Genomic DNA, 11527 nt, shown 5'->3' with positions numbered 1-11527 from the left:
TCTACATGATCCAAGCTGATTGGAGTAGGCACTGTACCTTCAACCAAGGCTTGATCCCATTTGCATCTTAGCCAAAAGGCCGAGATGCCGTTTTTAAAACATTGCTTCAAATGAAGCCTCAGTGTAACCTCACTGGCTTCAACCAAGTGCAGGATGCCAAAACTACACTTGATCTTAGCCAGAAGGCTGAGCCACATATCTGAGTCCCTGCACTGGCTGAGCCGCAGTTCACCAACTCTACTCGTCACACTCTGAACATTTCACATCCACCTCAAACCAATCCTAATCTGCCTTGCAGTTTCTCCCTGTCTGACCCCTCCCATCTCCACCACTGTTAGTCTCTCTGTGCACCTGAATCTCCTAACTAATGCACCCCCGACGCACCCCCTCCCCTTCTTTTAAACCCCTCCCCCACAACTCTAAATAAACCCTCAGTGAATAGTCCTTATCCCCAGGTCCCTCCCGCCCTTTATATTTATTAGTGTCACAAGTAGGCTTACATTAACACTGTGTGGTGAACCATCGTTGGTTCCCACCAGGTAGTGCTGAGCCAGGGTCTGGCCAGTACTATGAGTCTGTATATATGTTACTGTTGGGGTTAGGGTTGGGCTCTTCCACATGTTACTGTTGGGGTTAGGGTTGGGCTGTTCTACCTGTATTATAGTTATTATGGTACATCCCAGTCGGGCTCCGCCTCCTGGGAGAGGTATAAAGGTCACTGCTCTGTCTGGGACCCTTTAGTCTGGGATCGTGTATTATATATGGTAGCTCTATTGTAGTAGTCAATAAAAGCCTTTATTTCCTCGAGCACCTCTAGCCTCGTGAGTTATATCGCGCATCACACTGCAATGAAGTTACTGTGAAAATCCCCCAGTCACCACTCTCCAGCGCCTGTTCGGGTAACACTGAGGGAGAATTTAGCACGGCCGATGCATCCGGACCAGCACGTCTCTCGGACTGTGGGAGGAAACCGGAGCATCCGGAGGAAACCCACGCAGGGAATGTGCGGGCTCCGCACAGACAGTGACCCGAGGCTGGAATCGAACCCGGGTCCCTGGCGCTGTGAGGCAGCGGTGCTAACCTACTGTGCCACCGTACCACCCATGTTCCTAATGCCCCAGGAGTCTGACACCTTCCCTCCCTGGTGCCCACACCACTTCCCCAGCCAAGCTTTAATTACCGCCCCCTACTACCCACTAACATGCGGCACAGTAATCCCAACATTATTAGCTTGTTAAGAAGTAATGGAAGGAAGATAAGTCAGGAATGTTGGCATTCAGTCCAACAGTTAGGCATGGATTGTGCAGTGAGTCCCGTGCCTGTACTTGTTTTGCTGGATTCATGGGATCAGTTACAAGTCCTGTTTGCTAAACGAGTTCTAATTAAACAGCTTACTGTGCTGAGAAGTTCAAGGAAATGAGTGCAAGTGATTGGTTCATTGCTAGTTCATGTTGGAACAGAAAAGAAAGATGGAGGGAAGAAGTAGAGAAGTTAAAGGAAGAGCGGATTCTTGAAACCTCCTTTTCCCGATGTTTGTATCCCTCTGGGCTCTGTCACTCCCGACAAATCAGTTTGACAAATAAAATCATCTAAGTTAAACCAAGTGAGGGACAAAGTAAAAGGGGCTTCCCCTCAAAGTGGGTATTGAGGGGGGGGGCACCTTCCAAAACAAAAAACAAAGTGTAAAGGAAACTTAAAACATCAAACATAAATGTGATTAACGGGGTCAATAATATACCCCAGCCCCTGCGGTGCCCAACGAGCATGGAAAGCCTCAATGGCCCCCGCGGACACCACTTGCTCCCTCTCCAGGGACACCCAGCCACGAATGTAGCCGCGGTAGAGGGACAGACAGTCGGGTCGGGCCCCCCTCTCGGTCGCCCGCTGCCTGGATCTGTTTATGGCGAGTCTGGCCAGGCCCAGAAGCGGGGTTCATGAGGAGGTCCTTCCCCCCACCCTCTCTGCACCGGGTGCCCGTAGATCAGGAGCGTGGGGATTGAAGTGCAAACAAAACATCCATAAAAGGTTTATCAGGTAACAAATTAGGGACTGCAGCCTAAGACAATTAACATAGACATGGTTCACGGATTCCACAAGACCGGATAAGGGGCAGGTTTCTTGGGAGCATCACTCCCGACCTGTGTCAAGTTCTCCAACTCCCGGCAGCACGGTGGCACAGTGGTTAGCACTGCTGCCTCACAGCGCCAGGGACCCAGGTTCGATTCCCGGCTTGGGTCACGGTTTGTGTGGAGTTATGACATTCCCCCCGTGTCTGCGTGGGTTTCCTCCGGGTGCTCCGGTTTCCTCCCACACTCCAAAGATGTGCGGGTTAAGTGGATTGGCCATGCTAAATTTCCCCTTCATGTCAGGGGGACTAGCTAGGGTAAATGCCTGGGGATAGGGCCTGGGTGGGATTGTGGTCGGTGTAGACTCAATGGGCCGAATGGCCTCCTTCTGCACTGTAGGATTCTATGAGTCCTCCCCCTGCTTATCACTCCTGGATGTGGGTGTCATTGGCATTGGCAGCCATGCCCTCAGTAACCCAGCTACGCACCCCAATTCCCTCCTCAGACTGCTCCAGTTCCTTCTCTTTCTCTCTCTGTCTCTCTCTCCGCTACGACCAAACCTATGGTCACCACCCCCCCTCTCACCCCATTTTCCTTTGGCTTGGTGTCCACACCTCTGTGAAGAGGGCTGGCTCACTGTCTGCACTGGGGATCTTGCAGAAGGAGCAAAGTTGTTGAAGTGACGAGATGGGAAAACCAGATGAGAATGTAGGGCCGGAGAAAGCGGAATGAAAGCATTGAAGGTGGACAAAGAGCGGCACGGTGGCACAGTGGTTAGCACTGCTGCCTCACTGCGCCAGGGACCCGGGTTCAATTCCGGCCTCGGATGCTTGTCTGTGCGGAGTCTGCAAGTTCTCCCCGTGTCTGCGTGGGTTTCCTCCCACACTCCAAAGATGTGCGGGTTAGGTTGATTGGCCGTGCTAAATTGCCCCTTAGCGCAGGGGTTAGCAGGGTAAATACGTGAGGTTATGGGGATAGGGCCTGGGTGGGATTATTGTCAGTGTAGACTCGATGGGCCAAGTGGCCTCCTTCTGCACTGGAGGGATTCTATGATTCTATGAAGTTTAATCTCATCCAGGCTCGAGCCTACAAAACCTTAGAATCCCAACAGTGCAGAAGGAGGCCATTTGGCCCATTGAGTCTGCACCAACTGTCTGAAAGAGAATCTTACCCAGGTCCCATACCCTCACCCTATCCCCATATCCCTTGGACTATCATGGCTACTCCACCTAACCTGCACAATTGTGGACACTAAAGGGCAACTTCTCATGGCCTTTTCGACACTAATCCACACATTTATCCAAGCAAATTCCCACCCTTCTAGCAGCCCTCTATCTGAATTTTACTGGGATGCCCTCGAATGCTTTACTTCCTTACATGTACCCTCCATGTGTTTAGCAATGAAACTCTTGTTGCCCTCAGAGCTTCCTCTGGTCCCTTGATCTGCCCATTCCTCAAACGCCAGGTATCGCCTCGCTTCCTCTGGCCCACTGGCACCAGATGGAGACCGGCCTGGAGGGTCTCTCGATCCAACAGGATAAGAATTGCAACCAAGTGTGCTGTGTAACCCTGCAGGGGAAATAGAATTGCGTCAGCGTGCAAGTGATCAAAGACCTCATATGGAGGCACATGGGGCATTGCATACATTTGACAGCGAAAGATGGCTTTCTCAATATGTTTGTTGAGCAGCAAACGATGGGGTATTCTGGATTTTAATCTCGAACAAGATTCAGGGACGGTAAGCCATCCTTCCACTGGAAACACTTCCACCAAGCTTTATCCAAAATCAAAACAGAAAATGTTGGAAATTCTCAACAGATCGGGTGGCATCTGTGGAGAGAGAAAGCGAGTTAACTCCCTGTTAGGACAACAGTGCAGGTTCCAGCATCAGATAAAGCTTTATTGACACTCGGTGATCTCAGTCTATCTCAGTAACCGCAATCTCAGGGACCCCTATCTCCATAACCACAGCCTATCTCAGTGACCCCTATCTCCATAACCACAGCCTATCTCAGTGACCCCTATCTCCATAACCACAGCCTATCTCAGTGACCCCTATCTCCATAACCACAGCCTATCTCAGTGACCCCTATCTCCATAACCACAGCCTATCTCAGTGACCCCTATCTCCATAACCACAGCCTATCTCAGTGACCCCTATCTCCATAACCACAGTCTACCTCAGTGACCCCTATCGACATAACCACAGTCTATCTCAGTGACCCCTATCTCCATAACCACAGCCTATCTCAGTGACCCCTATCTCCATAACCACAGCCTATCTCAGTGACCCCTATCTCCATAACCACAGCCTATCTCAGTGACCCCTATCTCCATAACCACAGCCTATCTCAGTGACCCCTATCTCCATAACCACAGTCTACCTCAGTGACCCCTATCGACATAACCACAGCCTATCTCAGTGACCCCTATCGACATAACCACAGCCTATCTCAGGAACTTCACTCTATCTCCGTTATCTTAATAAAGCTCAGCAATGTCAGTCTATCTCACTGACCCCAGTCTATCTCGGTGACCCCAGTCTATCTCGGTGACCCCAGTCTATCTCACTGACCCCAGTCTATCTCAGTGAACCCAGTCTACCTCACTGACCCCAGTCTATCTCCGTGACCCCAGTCTAACTCACTGACCCCAGTCTATCTCGGTGACCCCAGTCTATCTCGGTGACCCCAGTCTATCTCACTGACCCCAGTCTATCTCAGTGAACCCAGTCTACCTCACTGACCCCAGTCTATCTCCGTGACCCCAGTCTAACTCACTGACCCCAGTCTATCTCGGTGACCCCAGTCTATCTCCGTGACCCCAGTCTATCTCACTGACCCCAGTCTATCTCACTGACCCCAGTCTATCTCACTGACCCCAGTCTATCTCCGTGACCCCAGTCTATCTCCGTGACCCCAGTCTATCTCCGTGACCCCAGTCTATCTCACTGACCCCAGTCTATCTCACTGACCCCAGTCTATCTCACTGACCCCAGTCTATCTCCGTGACCCCAGTCTATCTCACTGACCCCAGTCTATCTCCGTGACCCCAGTCTATCTCACTGACCCCAGTCTATCTCCGTGACCCCAGTCTATCTCACTGACCCCAGTCTATCTCGGTGACCCCAGTCTATCTCCGTGACCCCAGTCTATCTCACTGACCCCAGTCTATCTCACTGACCCCAGTCTATCTCACTGACCCCAGTCTATCTCCGTGACCCCAGTCTATCTCCGTGACCCCAGTCTATCTCCGTGACCCCAGTCTATCTCACTGACCCCAGTCTATCTCACTGACCCCAGTCTATCTCACTGACCCCAGTCTATCTCACTGACGCCAGTCTCACTCACTGACCCCAGTCTATCTCACTGACCCCAGTCTATCTCACTGACCCCAGTCTATCTCTGTGACCCCAGTCTATCTCGGTGACCCCAGTCTATCTCACTGACCCCAGACTATCTCGGTGACCCCAGTCTAACTCACTGACCCCAGTCTAACTCACTGAGCCCAGTCTAACTCACTGACCCCAGTCTATCTCACTGACCCCAGTCTATCTCACTGACACCAGTCCATCTCGGTGACCGCAGTCTCTCACACTGACCCCAGTCTATCTCACTGACCCCAGTCTATCTCACTGACCCCAGTCTATCTAGGTGACCCCAGTCTCTCTCGCTGACCCCAGTCTATCTCACTGACCCCAGTCTATCTCAGTGAACCCAGTCTATCTCGCTGACCCCAGTCTATCTCAGTGACCACAGTCTATCTCACTGACCCAAGTCTATCTCCGTGACCCCAGTCTATCTCACTGACCCCAGTCTATTTCCGTGACCCCAGTCTATCTCACTGACCCCAGTCTATCTCACTGACCCCAGTCTATCTCACTGACCCGAGTCTAACTCACTGTCCTCGGTCTATCTCACTGACCCCAGTGTATCTCGGTGACCCCAGTCTATCTCACTGACCCCAGTCTATCTCGGTGATCCCAGTCTATCTCACTGACCCCAGTCTATCTCAGTGACCACAGTCTCTCTCGCTGACCCCAGTCTATCTCACTGACCCCAGTCTATCTCACTGACCCCAGTCTATCTCACTGACCCCAGTCTATCTCGGTGACCCCAGTCTATCTCACTGACCCCAGTCTATCTCACTGACCCCAGTCTATCTCCGTGACCCCAGTCTATCTCACTGACCCCAGTCTATCTCACTGACCCCAGTCTATCTCACTGACCCCAGGCTATCTCACTGACCCCAGTCTAACTCACTGACCCCAGTCTCTCTCGCTGACCCCAGTCTATCTCACTGACCCCAGTCTATCTCACTGACCCCAGTCTATCTCGGTGACCCCAGTCTATCTCGCTGACCCCAGTCTATCTCACTGACCCCAGTCTATCTCACTGACCCCAGTCTATCTCCGTGACCCCAGTCTATCTCACTGACCCCAGTCTATCTCCGTGACCCCAGTCTATCTCACTGACCCCAGTCTATCTCGCTGACCCCAGTCTATCTCAATGACCCCAGTCTATCTCACTGACCCCAGTCTATCTCGCTGACCCCAGTCTATCTCACTGACCCCAGTCTATCTCCGTGACCCCAGTCTATCTCACTGACCCCATTCTATCTCACTGACCCCAGTCTATCTCACTGACCCCAGTCTAACTCACTGACCCCAGTCTATCTCCGTGACCCCAGTCTATCTCACTGACCCCAGTCTATCTCACTGACGTGGAGATGCTGGTGTTGGACTGGGGTAAGCACAGTAAGAAGTCTCACAACACCAGGTTAAAGTCCAACAGGTTTATTTGGTAGCAAATACCATAAGCTTTCGGAGCACAGCTCCTTCGTCAGATGGAGTGGATATCTGTTCTCAAACAGTGCAAACAGACACAGAAATCAAATTACAGAATACTGATTAGAATGCCAATCTCTACAGCCAGCCAGGTCTTAAATGTACAGACAATGTGGGTGGAGGGAGCATTCAACACAGGTTAAAGAGATGTGTATTGTCTCCAGACAGAACAGCTAGTGAAATTCTGCAAGTCCAGGAGGCAAGCTGTGGGGGTTACTGATAATGTGACATAAATCCAACATCCCGGTTTAGGCCGTCCTCATGTGTGCGGAACTTGGCTATCAGTTTCTGCTCAGCGACTCTGCGCTGTCGTGTGTCGTGAAGGCCGCCTTGGAGAACGCTTACCTGAAGATCCAAGGCTGAATGCCCGTGACTGCTGAAGTGCTCCCCCACAGGAAGAGAACAGTCTTGCCTGGTGATTGTCGAGCGGTGTTCATTCATCCGTTGTCGTAGCGTCTGCATAGTTTCCCCAATGTACCATGCCTCGGGACATCCTTTCTTGCAGCCTATCAGGTAGACAACGTCCCGGAGCGGAGAAGCTACGGCATCTCCTCCGGAGCCTTCAACATGTCATTGATGAAGACGAACATCTCGCCAAGGCCATCCCCACACCCCCACTTCTTGCCTTCAAACAACCGCACAACCTCAAACAGACCATTGTCCGCAGCAAACTACCCAGCCTTCAGGAGAACAGTGACCACGACACCACACAACTCTGCCACAGCAACCTCTGCAAGACATGCCGGATCATCGACACGGATGCCATCATCTCACGTGAGAACACCATCCACCAGGTACACGGTACCTACTCTTGCAACTCGGCCAACGTTGTCTACCTGATACGCTGTAGGAAAGGATGTCCCGAGGCATGGTACATTGGGGAAACTATGCAGATGCTACGACAACGGATGAATGAACACCGCTCGACAATCACCAGGCAGGACTGTTCTCTTCCTGTTGGGGAGCACTTTAGCAGTCACGGGCATTCAGCCTTGGATCTTCAGGTAAGCGTTCTCCAAGGCGGCCTTCACGACACACGACAGCGCAGAGTCGCTGAGCAGGAACTGATAGCCAAGTTCCGCAGACATGAGGACGGCCTTAACCGGGATGTTGGATTTATGTCACATTATCAGTAACCCCCACAGCTTGCCTCCTGGACTTGCAGAATTTCACGAGCTGTTCTGTCTGGAGAAAATACACATCTCTTTAACCTGTGTTGAATGCTCCCTCCACCCACATTGTCTGTACATTTAAGACCTGGCTGGCTGTAGAGATTGGCATTCTAATCAGTATTCTGTAATTTGATTTCTGTGTCTGTTTGCACGGTTTGAGAACAGATATCCACTCCATCTGACGAAGGAGCTGTGCTCCGAAAGCTTATGGTATTTGCTACCAAATAAACCTGTTGGACTTTAACCTGGTGTTGTGAGACTTCTTACTATCTCACTGACCCCAGTCTATCTCACTGACCCCAGTCTATCTCACTGAGCCCAGCCTATCTCGGTGACCCCAGTCTATTTCACTGACCCCAGTCTATCTCACTGACCCCAGTCTATCTCACTGACCCCAGTCTATCTCACTGACCCCAGTCTATCTCACTGATCCCAGTCTATCTCGGTAACCCCAGTCTATCTCACTGACCCCAGTCTATCTCGCTGACCTCAGTCTATCTCACTGACCCCAGTCTATCTCACTGACCCCAGTCTATCTCACTGACCCCAGTCTATCTCGCTGACCCCAGTCTATCTCACTGACCCCAGTTTATCTCAGTGACCCCAGTCTATCTCACTGACCCCAGTGTATCTCACTGACACCAGTCTATCTCGTTGACCCCAGTCTATCTCAGTGACCCCAGTCTATCTGACTGACCCCAGTCTATCTCACTGACCCCTGTCTATTTCCGTGACCCCAGTCAAACTCACTGACCTCAGTCTATCTCAGTGACCCCAGACTATCTCGGTGACACCAGTCTATCTCACTGACCCCAGTCTATCTCACTGACCACAGTCTAACTCACTGACGCCAGTCCATCTCACTGACCCCAGTCTATCTCGGTGTCCCCAGTCTATCTCACTGACCGCAGTCTATCTCACTGACCCCAGTCTAACTCACTGACGCCAGTCCAACTCACTGACCCCAGTCTACCTCAGTGACCCCAGTCTATCTCAGTGACCCCAGCCTTTCTCGGTAACCCCAGTCTAACTCACTGACCCCAGTATCTCTCACTGACCCCAGTCTATCTGGGTGACACCAGTCTATCTCACTGACCCCAGTCTATCTCACTGACCCCAGTCTATCTCAGTGACCCCAGTCTATCTCACTGACCCCAGTCTATCTCACTGACCCCAGTCTATCTGACTGACCCCAGTCGATCTCACTGACCCCAGTCGATCTCACTGAGCCCAGTCTATCTCACTGACCCCAGTATATCTCACTAACCCCAGTCTATCCCAGTGACACCAGTCTATCTCACTGACCCCAGTCTAACTCACTGACCCCAGTCTATCTCACTGACCCCAGTCTATCTCACTGACCCCAGTCTATCTCGCTGACCCCAGTCTAACTCACTGACCCAAGTCTATCTCACTGACCCCAGTCTATCCCAGTGACCCAAGTCTATCTCAGTGACCCCAGTCTATCTCACTGACCCCAGTCTATCTCTGTGACCCCAGTCTAAATCACTGACCCCAGCCTATCTCACTGACCCCCAGTCTATCTCGCTGACCCCAGTCTATCTCACTGGCCCCAGTATATCTCACTGACCCCAGTCTATCTCAGTGACCCCAGTCTATCTCACTGACCCCAGTCTATCTCGCTGACCCCAGTCTATCTCACTGACCCCAGTCTATCTCGCTGACCCCAGTCTATCTCACTGACCCCAGTCTATCTCACTGACCCCAGTCTATCTCACTGACCCCAGTCTATCTCACTGATCCCAGTCTATCTCAGTGACCCCAGTCTATCTCACTGACCCCAGTCTATCTCACTGACCCCAGTCTATCTCAGTGACCCCAGTCTATCTCACTGACCCCAGTCTATCTCACTGACACCAGTCTATCTCAGTGACCCCAGTCTATCTCACCGACCCCACTCTATCTCACTGCACCCAGTCTATCTCGGTGACCCCAGTCTATCTCACTGACCCCAGTCTATCTCACTGACCCCAGTCTATCTCGGTGACCCCAGTCTATCTCAGTGACCCCAGTCTATCTCCGTGACCCCAGTCTATCTCACTGACCCCAGTCTATCTCACTGACCTCAGTCTATCTCAGTGACCCCAGACTATCTTGGTGACCCCAGTCTATCTCAGTGACCCCAGTCTATCTCACTGACCCCAGTCTAACTCACTGACGCCAGTCCATCTCACTGACCCCAGTCGATCTCACTGACCCCAGTCTAACTCACTGACGCCAGTCCATCACACTGACCCCAGTCTATCTCGGTGACCCCAGTCTATCTCAGTGACCCCAGCCTTTCTCGGTGACCCCAGTCTAACTCACTGTCCCCAGTCTCTCTCACTGACCCCAGTCCATCTCGGTGACCCCAGTCTATCTCACTGACCCCAGTCTATCTCGGTGACCCCAGTCTATCTCAGTGACCCCAGTCTATCACACTGACCCCAGTCTCTCTCACTGACCCCAGTCGATCTCACTGACCCCAGTCGATCTCACTGACCGCAGTCTATCTCACTGACCCCAGTCTATCTCACTAACCCCAGTCTATCTCAGTGACACCAGTCTATCTCACTGACCCCAGTTTAACTCACTGACCCCAGTCTATCTCACTGACCCCAGTCTATCTCACTGACCCCAGTCTAACTCACTGACCCCAGTCTATCTCGCTGACCCCAGTCTATCTCGCTGACCCCAGTCTAACTCACTGACCCAAGTCTATCTCACTGACCCCAGTCTATCCCAGTGACCCAAGTCTAACTCGGTGACCCCAGTCTATCTCACTGACCCCAGGCTACCTCACTGACCCCAGTCTATCTCGCTGACCCCAGTCGATCTCGCTGACCTCAGTCTATCTCACTGACCCCAGTCTATCTCACTGACCCCAGTCTATCTCACTGACCCCAGTCTATCTCACTGATCCCAGTCTATCTCGGTAACCCCAGTCAATCTCACTGACCCCAGTCTGTCTCGCTGACCTCAGTCTATCTCACTGACCCCAGTCTATCTCACTGACCCCAGTCTATCTCACTGACCCCAGTCTATCTCGCTGACCCAGTCTATCTCACTGACCCCCGTTTATCTCAGTGACCCCAGTCTATCTCAGTGACCCCAGTCTATCTCACTGACCCCAGTCTATCTCAGTGACCCCAGTCTATCTCACTGATCCCAGTCTATCTCAGTGACCCCAGTCTATCTCACTGACCCCAGTCTATCTCACTGACCCCAGTCTATCTCAGTGACCCCAGTCTATCTCACTGACCCCAGTCTATCTCACTGACCCCAGTCTATCTCACTGACACCAGTCTATCTCGGTGACCCCAGTCTATCTCAGTGACCCCAGTCTATATCCGTGACCCCAGTCTATCTCACTGACCCCAGTCTATCTCACTGACCCCAGTCTATCTCACTGACACCAGTCTATCTCAGTGACCCCAGTCTAT

The 11527-nt window shown here is 51.9% G+C and overlaps 1 protein-coding gene across 1 annotated transcript in view; it reads right to left on the bottom strand.

The window, feature by feature from the left end:
- Nucleotides 1-3431: 3431 nt before the first annotated feature.
- The window catches only part of LOC144509471 (TGF-beta-activated kinase 1 and MAP3K7-binding protein 1-like), a 24665-nt gene continuing 16569 nt past the window's right edge, over nucleotides 3432-11527 (bottom strand). The window contains exon 6 of the mRNA XM_078238381.1: nucleotides 3432-3635. Coding sequence (XP_078094507.1) covers nucleotides 3432-3635 — 204 coding nt within the window. The remainder of the gene's footprint in view (nucleotides 3636-11527) is intronic.

The sequence above is a fragment of the Mustelus asterias genome, chromosome 21 (assembly GCF_964213995.1).
Source record: "Mustelus asterias chromosome 21, sMusAst1.hap1.1, whole genome shotgun sequence".
NCBI classification, from domain to species: Eukaryota; Metazoa; Chordata; class Chondrichthyes; order Carcharhiniformes; family Triakidae; genus Mustelus; species Mustelus asterias.
The sequence above is the reverse complement of the archived record's forward strand: the minus strand, read 5'-3'. Positions and strand labels throughout refer to the sequence as shown.